General features: G+C 38.5%; 3 protein-coding genes across 3 annotated transcripts; 2 read left to right on the top strand and 1 right to left on the bottom strand.

Annotated features, from left to right (window-relative positions):
• Window positions 1-5,179: 5,179 nt before the first annotated feature.
• LOTGIDRAFT_169602 (hypothetical protein) lies at window positions 5,180-6,715 on the top strand (the record flags this gene model as incomplete). The annotated part of the gene is made up of 1 exon (XM_009067895.1): window positions 5,180-6,715. The coding sequence occupies one exon, from the start codon at window positions 5,180-5,182 to the stop codon at window positions 6,713-6,715; it is 1,536 nt and encodes a 511-aa protein (XP_009066143.1).
• A 521-nt stretch (window positions 6,716-7,236) lies between these two features.
• Window positions 7,237-9,959, bottom strand: LOTGIDRAFT_236786 (hypothetical protein). Its single transcript, XM_009067894.1, has 9 exons — window positions 9,782-9,959; window positions 9,611-9,668; window positions 9,283-9,361; window positions 8,902-9,076; window positions 8,550-8,610; window positions 8,206-8,291; window positions 7,831-7,890; window positions 7,509-7,619; window positions 7,237-7,367 (listed from the first exon to the last, which is right to left on the bottom strand). Exons 1-9 carry the CDS (start codon window positions 9,866-9,868, stop codon window positions 7,281-7,283), a joined length of 804 nt encoding a protein of 267 aa, XP_009066142.1. The 5' UTR covers window positions 9,869-9,959; the 3' UTR covers window positions 7,237-7,280.
• A 1,037-nt stretch (window positions 9,960-10,996) lies between these two features.
• On the top strand, window positions 10,997-18,614 carry LOTGIDRAFT_169600 (hypothetical protein; the record flags this gene model as incomplete). The annotated part of the gene is made up of 14 exons (XM_009067893.1): window positions 10,997-11,102; window positions 11,438-11,667; window positions 12,019-12,102; window positions 12,351-12,531; window positions 12,812-12,938; window positions 13,239-13,317; window positions 13,811-13,894; window positions 14,175-14,343; window positions 14,692-14,797; window positions 15,048-15,209; window positions 15,377-15,515; window positions 15,796-15,915; window positions 16,178-16,229; window positions 18,223-18,614. The coding sequence occupies 14 exons, from the start codon at window positions 10,997-10,999 to the stop codon at window positions 18,612-18,614; spliced, it is 2,031 nt and encodes a 676-aa protein (XP_009066141.1).
• Window positions 18,615-18,996: the final 382 nt, after the last annotated feature.

Raw genomic sequence — 18,996 nt, 5'->3', positions numbered from 1 at the left:
ACCATGGCAACCACAGTCATGTCAACTGAATCAGAACTAAATATCACTTGATGGCTTTCTATGAATAAAATGGCCATCCATATTCAATCCATGTTTTTTATTATGTCAAATTAACCTTTTCCTTTTAAAATGTTAGAGATTTTCTTGCAGACCTTTAAATTTAAAAAAAAAATTCCTCCTCCTTCCTCTTGACCATGCCACCCCAAGAATTTTTGTGCAAATCAAAGCAATTAATGCACATGCATATGGTTCCACACATTTTCCAGACCCTCCACCCTTCAAACAAACTGTAAGCTTACTCTACTAATTTTTGGGGGATTGAGGGAGATAAGAGCACTGAAGGTGCAATGTTGCAAAGGGAATTAAGAAAAAGAATCCCATTCATGCCATTTCCAGCAATCTGAGTTAAAAGAGCTTTTCTGATAAAATATCATGTCCCCTGACTCCTACTCAAAAATACAACAATGATAATAGGATATAAAACTAGTTTACCTAATGGAATTTGATGACATAATAACACTGATTTCATGGGAATTGATCCAAAAACCATTAAAACGACAAATGATTCAAATGACAATATACCAACTATACTATTACTCTATCTAATAACGTGAAAAACACGAAAAACATTTCATCGAACGTCGCACGTAATAGATGTCTAATCAAATTACTAAGAGTTGACAGATTTCAATTACCCGCTTTTTATATCCAGTTTGTACATTACTAAATCTAGTTTTAAAGGGATTATAAAGAAGTTTTCGTAACTTTTGTGTATCGTTGACACTGAAAGCATCAATTTGCAACCTACCAATTTTCAGTCAGATATCTGTGGTTCTTGCAATTCCACTAAAACTAAGTGTTTTATGACGTCTCTATCACAAAGGATAGTAATATTATCTAAGGACCTGTGACACTTACAGACATCTGACTGCGAATTGGAACGGTGCACATCTTTTCTAATCAGGTCGCTTGTCTGAATGATGACATGAGATGTGTAATGTGTACCTAGTGTTTTCAGTCAAATTTTCTGGTGTTTTCTTCACCACAGTATCAGTAGCCTTGACTACTATAGAATGAAATTGATAGTGGTAGTTTATAACTAGTTAGATACGTGTTAGGTTTTTAACAAGAAAACAGATGTTTTATCTCTTCAAAACCTTCAACCTCTAACCTTCTAACCTTATTTATAAGTAAACATTATCATTGACCTTTACACACTCAAATCTTCTTTATTTTCCATTTAATTTTTGCTAATAACCTTAATTTGCATATCAAGCGCCCTTGAATATTTGTTATTATATATAGATGTTTGCACCACTTCCTACCCCCCTTCCACATCATCACACATGAACACTAATACGCCTAATTCCACCCCCACAAATACAGTCATAAACATTAATGGATAAAAGTTATATACTACTCACTGTAACAAATAGCCATTACATAGAATTGATTCCAAACACAATATAATACATTAACAGTATGATTAATATCTTAAACTACTAATATCCCTGTCAATAATAACCCTGTTGATGTCAATAATGGACCAGTAGACATCAATAACGGACCAGTTGAATAATACTCTATAGAGCTCTCTAGGAGGTATATCAGCTGTTATTGATTTGAGGGAATTTCTGACACAACTATATTGATCATGGGGAGGCAGGAGGCTGGGATTAATGGGGAAAATTAGGAAGTATAAAGAACTATTTCGCTATCATTACCAATCCAGTGCTGTCAATAACGGCCTTTTGCTTTAGATATTGGCCCACTTGATGTCAATATATTTACAGAAGTACTGTGTTATATATGTAAATGGTCTACAAAAGCACTAGTAATGCCACAAACTAGGAATTTCACTTTCTATATATACATGTCTTTTATACATGGAAGAGTATCAAGAAAAGACAAGGCACACAAAAAAATAAATAAATATTCTGCTACTATCATGTACAATTCAAAAGTTTGTCCATAAAAGAAGGATTAGACTCAACATTGGAGACAATGATCAAACATATTCTGTATGTGGATATAAAGGAAAGATCTTATAGCTTGAAATATTGACATACAGCAATGTAAACCTCTTTTAACTATTGACATAGCTTCCATAATAATTACAGTTGATTCATCTTTTATTTTACTCGGTAGTTCTCTTGTTTATCTCCTCACAAAGAACTAGACTTGTTTTCGATTGGAAATATTTGTACACGATTTAAGTAGGTTTGATGAGGGTTTACGTCCTCTGTAGAGGCTTGTTACCAAATCTGGAATATTTTACTTGCTAAGACTAGCATAGAAGGTCTCTGTTAATGTCCAGTCTGTTTTACAAGTCACTTTTACATGTCAATGATTATTTAATGATGAAAAAATATTAAGAAAGAATGAACTAATATTCTTTTTACAATGATAACAACTTAGGACCAGCTGATCCTTGGCCAAACTTCTTGTCATCGATATTTCTGAATTATCCGTACCCACTAACAGCTAATATTAGATAACAGGTGATTCATAATTGAGATGAAAATGAAAGTAGACACCAAGCACCGCCCTGAAGTATTTCCTGAATACAATGACAACTAGGTACAAGTACTTCCCTTCAGTCTAAACTGTTAGACAATAGATAACTGTATAACACTTGTACAACGCTTTCATCATAGGAAATCATTCAATAATGCCATGCAGTGTACAATGAGGGAAATTTTGTTTCCTCTTACTCTACACTAGTAGTAGTAGACAGAAGAATTAACAACCACCGCCTTTGTTCTCTTCTCAAAAAAATTCACAGACAAAAATTAATCAAATTTAAAAAATAAACTAGCTACAAGCATAATAAAATCATCTTGTTAATTATTTTCTATTATCAGTTTAATTAACGACTAAGTGCGACTAATTAGCGATCAGTTATATTGATATGTTAGAAGGTGGAAATTAAAAGAGAAAATCGTGACTGGACATAAGAGAAAACATGACTCTTACTTCTATTTCCAGCCACACATGTAACGAAGACCATATGTTCTCATAGAGGGTCTATGACACGCTCTCTTAGTGCATTGTTTCTTGATGTTATAATCAAATGAGACAAATGGGTGTCATGAAATGGAGTTTTACATCCTATTTTCTGTACTTGATTAAGTAAACAGGCCAGTGTGCAATGAAGGAGATTTTACTTTTACATATCACTTATTATGACCAATGTAAAAAAAACAGAGTTCATTATTTCATTACATACTGGTACTTCAATATCGGCCCCTGTGTTTTTCATTCATGCTTATCTCTGCTTATGACCTGATGGAACCCAAGACCTGCTTGTAAGATAGTGTCTAGAACTCAATGAGCCATTCAGGCTTCAGGGCAAGCTAAAGATATAAAATGGAAGAGGATTCATTATAACACAGTAATAAGCTGATAGTTATTGATTTTATGAGACACATGTATCAGTTTCATCAATAACTGACCGGTCCACTATATTAGCCACTCTTCACTTCACAATTGATTGGTCACTACTAGCCATAGTTGAAGAGACAAAGACAATAGCTCTACTAGTCTCAGTTTCCAAACCTTATTTTAAATGTAAAGCTTCCAAAAGTTTGGCATTAATGCAATTAACTATAGGTACTATTTTGACTCCGCTTTTTCAATTCACATAAAAACAATCAATAAAACTTTAATAATTACTAACAAAATGTAATCTTTAGAAGACTATCAGTGCTATTTTGAGGCTTATCATCAAATTCAAATGAAAAAGAGTCAAAATTGGATATACACACAACTATGAAAAGACGCTAGACAATCGCCATCAATGACCTCAGGAATCCTAATTACTCTGTATTCCTTCCATAAATTGGCAACAGACTTGAGAAATGACAAGCAATTTGACAAGAATAGAAATAAATTGACAAATAACTGCAGTTTGACAGAGAACAGACAACAGAAGTCAACTCTTTCTCTATCATTAATGTCATGAGTTCATTAACACAAATACAACAACTCTAAGCCTCTACTGATAACTGACATGTCAAAGGTTATTACACCTGATCTCGGGCTGTCAGTAGACCTATATTAGTGCTGGGCTGCTGGCATGATATATATCGGTGAATCGATAAATAGTGATACAAATAACACACAATACATGTAATTAGTTCATTAGTTCTTAGTCCATTGCCCCATTTTAAGAATGGTAGAAATCCCTACTAATAAGGGTACTATCCCCTAACACAATAGTTTGGTCTTTGCAGGCAATAAGATCATTTGACTATATCCTGAGGAGATTACAGTATTAAAAAAATTAACACTACGACCGCTGAAATACAAGACAGCCTTATTTATTCCAACGGGTTGCTGTAGAAAACGGAATAATGAAATTGAAGATGCTCCGAATTTGTCCATTTTTAAAAAATTTTTGTCTGGTTTTCACTTCGAATGTGACACAAATGGTCTTAATATTATTGTCGTCTAATGGAAAAAGATCTGATATAAGCAAAAAATATCATAAAAAAGCCACAATTACCAATCTCGTCCCACAAATTCCAACACTTTCCGAAATTTTCTTCAGGGTTCAAGGCTGGGAAACCACCATTCTCGCCTTCGTGTCAGAAAAGTAATGTTTACTTTTAGTACAGAGTTTTCATTGGTGGATTTAGTCACGTGATAGGGGTAATTTAGATTTCCGTCCATGAGTGGCTTTGTTACTCGATCACCCAGACGGAAGTAAGAAATGCGAAGTTAATAATAAAGCCGGGTGATCGAGAATTTTTAACCGATTTGTTTACAATTTGGTGGGTAATTTAAAAAGTTAATTGAGCGTGAAATCATTTAATGGTTCGCCAATCGGAATGATCAAAAGGAGATAATGGATAAATGAGCAAATGTTACTTCCTTTTTCAGGTGTTGCCAAAGAATCTCGGTTTAATTCAATGAAATATTTCAATACCGCTTCATAGGGAAAAGTCGGCACATTTCGATCATAGTGAAAATTGTGTAATAGTTCAATGAATACATCTATGAACACGCATGAATTATACTAAGCCCAATCCATCAGAAAAATATAAAACTACACTTGATAACTACAAAAAAGTGCAGCTTGAAGTTGAATTTGATCATTGCAAAGGGCAGATAATTCAATAGAACTATAGATTCCAGACCACAAAAAACGTATTTGATAAAGAATGGACCACATGAAATGCAATCAATCACTACAAGATGTTTTTATGGCTCTAACCTAAAGACGCTTCAACAGAATTTTAGGGAAAACATCGCTGGTTTAACTAACTCTACAGAAAACAGCAACATATCACCTGTAGAACAGGTGGTGCAAAAGAGCAAATGCATCGAAAAAACATATGCTAACACACGATATGGAAAGAGAGATTTGAAGAAAATAAAATTTGATGCTGATGGATTCAAGGTACCTCAACAAGAAGCTCCAAACTCTACGACTGTTCAAAACTTCAGAGAAGTACGGTCATATATAGTGCGTCGAGCAGAACTGATCCGGTTGCTGGAACAAAATCCAAGAATCACTTCATTGCGTCTGCCCAAGCTACCAAGTCATCTGAGGAATACAAAGATCAAAGAGTGGGTCAATTTTAAAAAGCACCAAGCTGCCCACAAATCATGTCACTCCATATCATATGTCAATGGATGTACGCGTATTCGAATTGCTGCTAATCATCAGATAGATATTCAAAGTTATTTGAGAAGAGAGGCAGATAATCGATCAATTGTACCAGCATATCAGAGATCCAATTGTTCAAATCCAAGTGTATCAGCATTTGAATCTAACGATCTAAGTGATGCACCTACTCAGGCTTCGAAGAGGTTCTGTTTTAGAGAAGATGCTATAGGAACGCCATCGTCATCTTATTACCCAAAGTCAAAAGAATGGATTTCTAAGTCACATGGAAAACAAACAAATGAATCGTTGGAAGAAGTTTGTCCTAAAGACCTCGTTGATGAACCTGCATCCTACGGACTAGAAATGATAAGACAGAACTATGAGGAATCAACCAAAAGCCAGGTTAATGAACAAAATGATTTAATAAATGTAGATCATCATGATAGCACAACAATTGGTGCATGTGAAGACCATTATAACCTTCCAAAAGTAAGGACTTTTGATCGATCATATTTGGATTCCATTGGTAAGCTAAACCATTGTTTTGTAAGTCTTAAACGGATTGACCAATCCAGAAACAGATCTAGTCCTTTGGAACATGGCTTACAAAGAAACAGGAAAATAATACCCTGTTCAGCCATTTTGGATCCTTTGCTAATGGATGCTAGAAGCAGTAGGTATAACAACAAAGTCTCTTTCCCAAAAGACAAAACAAACCATTATGGAACAAAGTGCAAATTTCAAGAGCATGGGAATGCATTGGAGAATTCCCTTAAGCCATGTTATGTTAAACTAAAAAGACTGGATTCGTGGCTAGCAAGTGATTCAGGTATAAAATTACCACTTACTGTTGAAAAATCTCCGACTGTACCATATGGGATGACAGCTGTCAAAGAATGCTTTGTGAAGCTTCATAGGATGGAAGTTAAATGCCCCAATAAATCAAGAACCACAACATGTGTGATGCTACCAAGGGTTCACAGAAGTTCCAAAATGTGTTATCAAAATCAGAAGGGTCAGGAGTTTGGGAAACAGCTAGATTGGACTGTCTGGGAACCAGATTTAAAAAGATGTTCAGTATTGATGGAGAGACTAGAATAAGTATTGGGTTCCTCCAGAACAGGATTTGTCAAGCTCCTCCAGAACAGGATTTGTCAAGCTCCCTCAGAACAGGATTTGTCAAGCTTTGGTATATATATGGATTATATTAAAGGGACCTAGTTGTCTAAATATTTACTTTACCAGATGGTATTAAGAGCTCTCTTTAAACTTTCGTTGACTGCAGGAGAGCCAACAATCAGAAAAATGATACAAAGCTGAAATTAAGCTCTAACAGCTGGTAAACAATATTTAAACAACAAAGTTTTTGAGTACTTAAGACACATCATTGTATGCGTGGGTGAATTAATTTTTTGATAGCAGTTCTGAGCACCCTTTTTCATTCTGTCTTTTTTCATTTTGTCTGTTGTTGCCTAATTTTTGTTATGTTTTTATGTATTTGAGAGTAAATGGGACAGATTTATTTTAATTAATTCATGCCTGACCAAAAAAATGCAAGTAGCAGATTTATTGCTTTTATCATGCCTTGCTTTTGCTTTGAATATGAAAATAACCTCAAAATTCTTCTGATAATGTTTTATTTACAAAAAATACATTGCTATTTTAATTAGTCTTTTTCTTTTAACGAATTCACCAAACAATTCTGCAGGACTGGATAAACTTTCTGACAATTCTGTATACAGGTTTTAACAGCCTGGAAAAACAAGACACAATCGATTATTAAACAGTTGAAAAATGTGATACAGACATCTGAATTTGAATTCTATCAGCTGGTAAAGCAACGTTTTCATGTACAAGACACACTTCCATTAAAATTTCTGAAGTTTAAACAAACCTGAGAGGTCGTATCAAAGTTTAATTCTCCTTTCGAGGTCAAGGCTGATATTTGATTGATGGATGGCATGAGGCCTAAAACCACGCCCCCTTCATCAACTCCTATATTAGTCTGCAAAATAACAAATTAAAACAAACTGACTCAAACGGATAATGGCAAAGGAAAAATATAGCGTCACAGAAAATCCACAAAATAACAGATAAATTTGGGAAAATACGAATATTGAAAATGTATTCTCTGGGTAGGGCTGTGCCTCCCCCTCCTCCTCCCTCCCCCTCCTTTTGTCAACAAAAAAGTGGTCTTGTCTCATTAAAATACCTACATTTGAGTGAAATTCCTCCTCTTCACAAGGGTCAACTAAAATTTCGTTACCATGGATACGCTGAAAAATTAACAGGACAATGAAAAGGCACTCAAAAGTAGTTTTCTAGCCTTAGTATGTGTATACTGGACACTTATATATTTTAATTGTATCATTCCTTTTTCCAATCAAACCATTCAAACCAAAATATTTTCAAAATTCCCTTAAGGCATTCTGTTATCACATGATCTAGGTTATTATCTTATCCAAATTTCTCCTTTGCGTTCCTTTGCATGTCCAAGCCAACCCTTACAAGCACCATTGACTCGCAGGAACCTGGATAAATGAAATGGTCATATATCAGTCAAATACAACTTATACCAAAATTATAATTACCACAGAGGAACCCACTACTAAGTCAAACATTTCGATACCAGCGTGAGCTAAAGCTAAGGAGGCACAGGTTATAGACGCTGCCAGGGCTGAAAATAAAAGAAACGGGGGCTTTGAGTTTTGAACTACAAGAGTTATATCCCTTTAGAGAATCAAGTCGACAGGATCCCTTTTAACCATATGAATAGGCAATGAGGGAAATTTCCCCTGGACAATTAGATATTCAGCATAGCTGCCACTAATGCTAGTATAATTTTTAATTTGTATTCTAAAAAGTGATATGGATGGTTGAATTCGAATGATTAACCAAACAACAAAAAGAGCTCACAAAGAAATAAAGGACTTACCACTGCCATCATTTTGTAAAACTGTTAAATATAAATTGACTTGAGATTTGGGGAATTTATCCTGAAAGTTAACATTAAAAGATGGATCAAAAATTAGGGCTTTAATAAAGGATACAGTTGTCAAGCTATTTGGATGCATATACGGTGAGTGGGTGCTTCAAAGCACACGATGAGTAAACTAGACTAATGAAGACATCAGACTATCACATGTCACACCAAGATTAGAACCCACAACCACCAATCGTTCGAAGTAACTAAGTAACTAAACAAATGACATCATGTAAAGATTCCAATGCTCTTACTGACTGTGCTACAGCCAGCCTGCATAAGTTGGGAGCTAGTATATACTTACAAGCTGTACTGCTGGTTCCAATGCTTCCAGAAGTTGAACAGAGTAATCCTTTTCCTCACTGTCTTGTTGGTGACCACGCTTCTTTTTACACGAAAATGTGGCAAATTTAAATTCACAAGTGATCTGCCCTTTCATACTAAAATCTTCTTTCCTGATCACTTCACGAGGCCCATAACTAATAATATATATATCAAAATTATTTCACTTGCTATGTGGATTGTTGTCAATTTGACAAGCTAGGTTATAAAAGCTCAAATCAATAGGTTTTACCTGGAGTGGGCAATAACAGGGCAAAAGCTGTACCCATAAAAAAAACATGAAACTAAACATTATTGAGGGAAGAATTTTTATGATAAGTTTATTGATCAAGAAGCTACTTACACAGCACAAATAACTTTCGTATGATTCTGTTCAATATAAGCTGATCCTTTAGCTTGGCTTATTAACCCTGGACGTAAAACTGAAAGAGACAGAAATGTCACGATTGAACACCATGAAAAATTGGATTTCCTCGTCCTTGCATTCAAAATCAGTCATATTAAAGCCAAAGTCTTGATGAAATGATCCACATAGATTGTGTAATTATAAGGTAGATTATTTTTGCAATTTCCTTTTAACTGCAGCACATAGGAAATAGTACAAAAAGGAAAACTTGTGTTGAAAAACTTAAAAACAAGAGGAAGCGCAGATTTTTAAAGGTGAAACTTACAAAGAGGCCTTGCCTGATCTGGCTTTCGTCCATCCCTTCGTTTACCATTGATGATCAACTGAAAAATAAATAGATACAACAGTGAGAGTACCGATTATATTAGTAAACAAAACACAAATGAGAATCGCTTAAAAAATCTTTTACAAGACAAGAAACAAGAAATGCACTTACTTCGCCTTTTTCATTGCCATTTATCAAGAAATTGTACGGGTTTTTAGTGATTTCTGGTCCACAAATCCTTTTCGAATCAACCGGCATTATTTAACTCCGAAAAATGTCGTAATTATGCCTCAATAAAAAAAGAAAGTCCGCTTTATTTACAATTTAACGTGATTTCATGGGCGCCGCCATCTTTAATTTTGAACCTGTTCATTAGAGTTATCCCCCTTTGATTATCACACCATAGAGGTAATTTAACTCTATGCATCACATCTGCAATCAGATCAACATCAGAGAAAACTGGTAAAAATGGCACCAGAAATAAAAAAAAATAGGGTAAAGACAAACACAAGTGATTTATATACTTGTAACAAGATAATCTAATGGCTAAACAGCTCCGATTACGCTTACTTTGTCTGCATTTTGAGATTTTTGACCGACTGAATACCCCCCCCCCCCCTCCCCCTCTTAACAAGTGAGTGCCTATACCCCTTCCCTTAAACCATTCTGTGTCCCCTCCTCCCCCGACCCCCTCCCCCTCCCGATCCCAATGCTTTATTTAAAGAAAAACCTAGGAGCGACAGTCCAATGTTTAGGCCAGGCCATACTAACTACACTCGTGCAACAAACACAAACCCATTTAGGTATGTATCGAAATTTCAACATGACATGGCATGGCAGTCCATTAATGTCAAATTCTATTGCTTTGCACTCGTCTAGTCATGTCTGCCTACGCTCTAGTGGACGCAAGTTAGTAAGATATGTGTCAGATTGACCCCAAGGCCGTTTCATTTAGTCATGTACCGGGAGAAATTAAGATAACGCTTATCATCGCTTTATAATCCCCCCATTATGATAATTTCTAAGTGAAAAAGATTGTATGCTGTCTGATATTCACGGGTAGGGAAAGGGTGAAGATTGAAAGGGTTGGATAAGAAAGGAGGAAGATCACTATCGTGGCACAAGGTGAGATTCAATGACCAGTTTGAGAATATCTTGATAAAGTTTCCGATCGATTAAATCCAACTATCATCTTCATCAAAATTACTAAATTGACTGATGCGGCTTATCGCTATCCGTGTCTTAAAAACCGATCTCCGGAAAATACGACTTTAGAAGACAAAAAGGTGCCCAACTGAACACTTCTCCGAGAAGGATATTTTTAGGATTAGGTTCGATCTTTATTTTAACCAGAGAAAACCACAGTGTATCGGAATTCACTAAACAATGGTCCAGTGCTACACAGGCTTTTTGATTTCTTTCGCATGTGTCATACGTGGTGCCTTTGGACTACGATTTTTACATTCTAAAAATGTCGGTTCCATTTCAGGCGGTAAGTTGAAGGGGTCGAAAAGAAGTTTTCTAGCTCATTTTTATGTATATCGGGTGCCATTTATGACTTTTGACATTCCAAATTTTTGGCAGATGTCTGTGTTTCCGTAGATGGCAGTTGGTGAAAAATGCGACTTCGCACTTAGTTATAGTGGAATTGCAAGACCCAAAGACGTCTTATTGAAAATTGGAATGGTGCAGATCGATGTTATCATGAAATTTCCGTTGGTCCAAAATAGCATCGCAGTCTAATTTACCTAGTTACAGACTGCATGGCGTTGTATGTCTACACCAGCTATAATGTACCATTTTATTCTTAGATTTTTACTATTCCAGATAAGATTTTCATCACCCACAATGACCATAAACATCCGAGTGCACGATACAGAAGAGACATCCCAGGCATGCCGGCAGAATTCAGCTTTCATTTTCAGCACGAAAATAAGCACTTGCATTTTAACCTAACACGTGGTAAAGAACACATGACCATGCCCTTGTATTTGACGAATGCCGATCGTGAACTGTATCTAGCTGATGGCTTCACCCCAGAGCAGATTGTAAACCAGGTAGGAATCTAGGCTTAAATGATGATCTTGTCCACAATCTGCTTAAAATGTGGATCAAGATCAATGTTTTGTCTGTGACTCGGTCTTAGGCATCATCATCATGGGCAATATCATTGGCAGTATTATGAGCAGTATTATGAGCAGCATTATGGGTAGTATCATCATCAGTATCATGGGCAGTATCATCATCAGCATCATGGGCAATATCATCATCAGCATCATGGGCAATATCATCATCAGCATCATGGGCAATATCATCATCAGCATCATGGGCAGTATCATCATCAGCGACATCTTCTGTTATCTCCAATATTATAATCATATTCATTATAATCTGTAATTAATTTGTAGAAATCAGGAATATATCGCAGTAAAAATGGTGATGGCGTTTTCATGATTGAAAAAACTCCGAACAACCCAAACAACTACATTCTGGTAAGTGGTCAACCGTACACGGAACAGAAAAACCTCTTTTGTGTAGAGATCAATGGCGAAGACCCCCTTCTCCCCGAAAAGGAGCTCCCTGCTTAGTGTTGGTTGTGCATAAAAAGTAATCTGACCAGATGTGAATTGCAAATTCAATAGTTTCAGCCCTTTCTAAGTTCCAGGTCTAAAATAGGCACAATACGGAATGATGGTGTTAACCATCGCAAATTTATTTATTTTATCATGCCATTTTGTAGGGTGGAAATTTCTATCTTGGTAACAGACAATATACTTTAAAGCCTGGCATCCCGGACGAGGAAGAATTTGGTGCCCATTTTATTGAGGAGTATGGTCGAAGCAAACGTGACCTGGAACATGCAACCACTGTCCGTAGGATCGTTAACCTTGCTAATGATACAAGAACTAGCAAGTTATCGGGTAAGTTTAATTCGAGTAAAGTTGCGAAAAGACGAAGTCCGATGTGGTGTACGGTGCTGGATGATCGATCCATAAGAAAATGGACGTGATGGTCGGGACACGATGCGGACACGATCATTTTTTGCCAATGAGAATTCCAATGATGTCCGAAATGCTTTCTCTGTTTAATACTTTTGGCCTAGAATCTCCGCAATTCGGTGCAGAAAAGTAGGATGCAAAGCTCCATTCCACTCATTTCGGCTTACTATCTATCGTTGTTGTTTATGATTGGTCATCTCAGGTTACAGTGCAGCTAAACCAAAAGTAGCAGGAGATCCTGATCCAGAGTCGCAACATCGACATAAACGTCAAGTTACATCATATATCATAGAATTTTTCTTCTTCGTCGACAACAAAGACTATCAAAAGTAAGCTGTATTTCCATGAATGTTGTTGGGCAGCTGGATGTCTTATAGAATGGCCACAGTCGCGAAAATACGTCGAACTAATACCGAGAAACTCCTGAAAACACCCAGCCCATGCTCATGTCATCCGTGAATGGACAGATTGAGGACCTGACCCCCTCAACCTCCACCATGACTCAAAAATAAAAAAACAGGGAGCCGGAATGTTCGGATGTCCGACCCCTCCTCCCAACCCCCTCCCCGTTAATGAAATCCTGGATACGCCAGTGCCTACATATAAATGTATTTGATGGTATGTTTCAGTTTCTTCATCTATAATGGTAATAATTCAGCCGCCGCATTGGCCGATGTCATGTTGTTTTACGCCTTTATTGAAGAATGCGTGAGTAACTTCCTCCTCCCATTAAATAACTAAAGTGACCTAGTACATCAATAGTTTGAAATTATTTTCCCACTAAAGTGTATCCAGTATCACACTCCAAATCATATAGACTTGGCCGCGTATCCTCGAAACGCTCTTAGCGCTAGGATGTCTCAGGGTCCTTAATTTCTAACACTGATTCTAAGATATCCTTGCGCTAAGATCACCATGAATAGGTGGCCTGCTGTGAACAATCTCGAAACTTAATCTCGGTTCCGTTAAAGTATCTGCTTGTTTTTTACTAGGAGTGAGATTGAGCCCTGGAAATCTATTCCACTCTTATAATAACTCCAGTTTATTTCATACTACCAACACATGTTTCAAATATCACATTCCCAGCCAATGAATTTTATTTTCAACTGGATGATAACTTTCCAATTTAGGTCCTAAGCAAATTAAGCGAACAAACAGTATATGGTATATATAATTGACCACGTGCATTTCTCTATTTCAGATCAATGTGAAATATGCCACAATTCCAGAAACAGATGCGACCATTAGTGTTCAAATACGGTCGACAGGAATCAATATCGCACTGGTAAGATTATTTTTTCCTCCCTCCAATGGATTTTTTTCCCCTCAGAATTAGCCTTGGCACAATGGCAGTTTTCTGTCGTCAGAACACATGCTCTTCTGCATTTTTTCTGGGAGTGGGGGACTGTGGACTTGGTTCAACCACACAATATGAAAATGGTTCAGCTGACCATATTAAAGTACTATGAGTGGCTCAACTACCATCTAGTTGAAGAACTGAGTACTATCTGAGCACCATATCTGTTGATTTTGGTAATACGATAACAATTATCTGATCTTTTCAGCTCTCGATAGACCATCCTTGGATCAACAACAACTATATAAGTGGTAATTTAGTGAACACAAACCAAGCCCTGAACGACCTTGAAGCTTATGTCATTGCGAATGTTGGTAGTTTACCATCATCTGATCACTACATGTCTTTTACTGGAGCGGATCTTGATGGCGCAGCAGGTAACGGACTGAGTAGTGTTTAGAAACACGATGCTTATGCACAGTGAAATTTTGACCCGATAGCGGCAACGATTCATTGGCTCTTTCAAAATGCTTACAATTTGACTCAAGCGCTAAATTATTTCGCCCGATCTGAATAGCATACCCATTGGCTTTAAGCGAAGGATCATGAGGTGCAGAGATCATCAGCCCCAACAAAAACTTTGGATGACATGTACCCCGAACACCTTTGCCTCTTCTAATTTTCCAAACGCTGTCAATGACATATTGAATGAGAATTCTAAAGCACCCTAGTCCCTCGAAACCTACGCCTTTGAGTCTGATCTAATTTTATATTTTTTGTTTTAGGGATTGCTTTCGATGGTACGGTTTGCACCACATCCGGTGTCTCACTTACAGAAAACGGGTTTGATGGATTCACTTGTGGTATTGCTGCTCACGAGTTGGGACATTCGTGAGTATTCCAAATATTCTCGATCTCCTGCTCAAGAGAAAGTTACATTCCTGTTCACATGACATTTTGATCATACTTTGGGCAATATAAGAATAAATGTCATAACTAAACATATCTTTTCAGTAATAGATTTTATGACTTTTTCAAGGACTATATGGTGCCCGATGTATCTGTTTCAGAGAGTCCACAAGTTGTCACCTTTCAGAGAGTCCACAGCGAATAATGTTGGATATGCTTCTCTTTATTTCAGCCTTAGCTGTCAGCATGACGCAGAAAAAGGTCCGACCTGTAGCGACGCATCCAACAATATTATGGCTACAACTTTGGGGTTTCCCACCTCTAACGCCGACGCTGGGCACCCATGGAGATTCTCGCAATGTTCTGTAGCTGATATCAAATCCAAATTAGCCAGGTAAGCATGAAATAAATTGAAGCGCCATTGAGGTCCTGGTCGTGGAATTTCGACTATGTAGATTAATCAAGGAGGTTAAATAGATTACATCTCCTTGAATCCAATGCATTCTTCGCAACGTAGAAATTATGTTCTTAGTAGGATGCAAACTCTCATTCCAATTTCAGCGTGACGTGTGCTAATCCAGCAGAAACTACCACGCCCTCTAGTGCACTGTCCACTGGTGGCCAATTTGCAGGACAAGTTTACGACGCCGATGAACAATGTAAACGCATAAAGAATGATAGCACCGTCAGATTTTGTCGAGTAAGTATTAAAGATGTCGCAGACAGTCTTAATATTGTTTTTTGAAACAATTAATTTCAGCCTGATAAGAGCATGGTAGCTTTAAGAATTAAAAATATTATGAATGATTTTTACAAGCAAGGCAAACAGCAAATCCTATATTTTGTGCTTATTCTGTGACTTACTGCCCTTGACCCGGATATCGTTTGTAGAAGAATTACGGATTTTCACCTTTTAGGAGTCTGTCTCTTCTGGAGAAGAAACGTATGATTTTAATTTGTTTCTTAATCCGACTTTTCAGGACTTTTACTCCTCCTCTCCGAGCTTTGATGAAATGTGTTGGACCATGTACTGCGGAAAGGATGGCGAAAGCTGCTCTCAAATCATAGCTTATGAAGGAACAAGTTGTGGTAGTGGCAAGGTAAGCCTCCCCCCTCCCTTGAAAAATAACTTAACGGTCATTTTGGTTGAATGAATTGAATACATGTGCCTGGCTAGCATCACCAAACTATGGGTTATATTCTAGAAGGTGATCTACTGTTGTACTATTGTCTGTTTACTGAAACGCCGGCATCACCAAGCTATGGATTATATTCTTGAAAGTGATCCACTGTTGTACTATTAAAGACCAGGCATTACTAAAGTGAGCAGCAGTAATTTTATCATGTTTTCTTTGCTTTCAGTGGTGCGACAAGGGTTTGTGTGTTACCAATGCGAACGCTCCCAGTCGATTCTGTAAGTTTAATTATCTCATTTGATTGTATTACAAAATGTTTATACGGTTATTTCTAGTGGAGATGAGTGCAACAACGCACTCCGTAAAAGCCCTTAGAATTTTTGTTTTTGTTTTGATTTGAAGTATTACATATTTAACAGTTTTGCAAACTCAGCTTTATTTTTCCTTTTTTAAAAGCTTTTTGCCCCCAAGGCGATGATCCCACTGCTGGCTGTTTAGCTAGCGATTGTGCAACATATGGAGCTTTCAAACGTATACTTACGTGTTGCGCCTCGTGTACGACCGAATCTAGTCCCGCTACGAGCCCACAGACATCCCCAACTACCAGCCCGACTGCCTCTCCCACAACAGCCCCGATCATTTCACAAACTACATCGCCTACAACATCCCAAACTACCAGTCCGACTACATCACCAAGCAACATCCCCAACTACCAGTCCGACTACATCGCCAGTAACATCTCCAGCTACAAGTCCCACTACATCTCCAGCCACATCTCCAGCTACCAGTCCGACTACATCTCCAGCAACATCTCCAGCTACCAGTCCGACTACATCTCCAGCAACATCTCCAGCAACATCCCCAACTACCAGTCCGACTACATCGCCAGCAACATCTCCAGCTACCAGTCCCACTACATCTCCAGCAACATCTCCAGCAACATCTCCAGCTACCAGTCCGACTACATCTCCAGCAACATCCCCAACTACCAGTCCGACTACATCGCCAGCAACATCTCCAGCTACCAGTCCGACTATATCTCCAGCAACATCTCCAGCAACCAGTCCGACTACATCTCCAGCAACATCTCCAGCTACCAGTCCGACTACATCTCCAGCAACATCTCCAGCAACATCCCCAACTACCAGTCCGACTACATCGCCAGTAACATCTCCAGCAACATCCCCAACTACCAGTCCGACTACATCACCAGTAACATCTCCAGCTACAAGTCCGACTACATCTCCAGCAACATCTCCAGCTACCAGTCCGACTACATCTCCAGCAACATCTCCAGCTACCAGTCCGACTACATCTCCAGCAACATCTCCAGCAACATCTCCAGCTACCAGTCCGACTACATCTCCAGCAACATCTCCAGCAACGTCCCCAACTACCAGTCCGACTACATCGCCAGTAACATCTCCAGCTACCAGTCCGACTACATCTCCAGCAACATCTCCAGCTACAAGTCCGACTACATCTCCAGTAACATCTCCAGCTACCAGTCCGACTACATCTCCAACAACATCTCCAGCAACATCCCCAACTACCAGTCCGACTACATCGCCAGTAACATCTCCAACTACCAGTCCCACTACATCTCCAGCAACATCCCCAACTACCAGTCCGACTGCCTCTCCCACAACAGCCCCGATCATTTCACAAACTACATCGCCTACAACATCCCAAACTACCAGTCCGACTACATCACCAGCAACATCCCCAACTACCAGTCCGACTACATCGCCAGTAACATCTCCAGCTACCAGTCCGACTACATCTCCAGCAACATCTCCAGCAACATCTCCACAAGTCCGACTACATCTCCAGCAACATCTCCAGCTACCAGTCCGACTACATCTCCAGCAACATCTCCAGCTACCAGTCCGACTACATCTCCAACAACATCTCCAGCAACATCTCCAGCTACCAGTCCGACTACATCTCTAACAACATCTCCAGCAACATCCCAAACTACCAGTCCGACTACATCTCCAGCAACATCCCCAACTACCAGTCCGACTGCCTCTCCCACAACAGCCCCGATCATTTCACAAACTACATCGCCTACAACATCCCAAACTACCAGTCCAACTACATCACCAGCAACATCCCCAGCTACCAGTCCGACTACATCGCCAGTAACATCTCCAGCTACAAGTCCGACTACATCTCCAGCAACATCTCCAGCTACCAGTCCAGCAACATCTCCAGCAACATCTCCAGCTACATCTCCGACTACCAGTCCGACCATATCGCCAACAACAGCCCCGATTGCTTCACAGACTACATCCCCAGCTACAAGTCCCACCCCAGCACCTACACCATCCCCAGCTACCAGTCCCACCCCGTCGCCTACAACAACCCCCATCATTTCACAGGCTACATCGCCTACACCATCCCCAGCTACCAGTCCTACCCCATCGCCTACAACAGCCCTGGTCGTCTCCCCGGTTACTAGTCCAAATCCCCCAATTGTGGAGCGTTACGTTAACCTAATCTGTGACGCTTCATTTGAATCCTTTGAATCCTTTGAATCCTTTGAATCTTTGGAAAGTTTGAAAAGTTTGGAAGATTTAGAATCAGAGTTGGATGATTTTCCCAATTTTGGGGGTATCTTCACAAGATATCCGCGTTTTGGACCATGGGGGAAGAAGTGATTCCGAAAGAAAGAACAGTTTTAATTCATTGCCGGCGTTATGTGTAGTCATTAATTTCTGCACGCTCACCACTTTGTTCGTTATCTAGCTTCCTGATAACTGTCCTACCACACCCAATAGTTTTTTCAAGCTAAACACGAATTGTGTGTGCTCGAGACACACATGCTTGAAATTACCACTGTACGGCGTGTTTTCATCATTATTTTGTGTTTCCGGTGTTGTCTCACTTGTATGACTATATTCTAGATCTTTGATTTGCGGACATTCTTCTTAACATCGCAATCATTCGTCGAATCTTGACGTTTTCATTCCCTCATTTTGTTTCCAGCAAGTATTTGAATGTTTGTCATGTAAATATTAAATTATTTATTAGTCTTCCACC

The sequence above is a fragment of the Lottia gigantea genome, assembly GCF_000327385.1.
Source record: "Lottia gigantea unplaced genomic scaffold LOTGIsca_87, whole genome shotgun sequence".
NCBI lineage: Eukaryota > Metazoa > Mollusca > Gastropoda > Lottiidae > Lottia > Lottia gigantea.
Note: the sequence above shows the minus strand (reverse complement) of the source record. Positions and strands in the feature narration are given on the sequence as shown.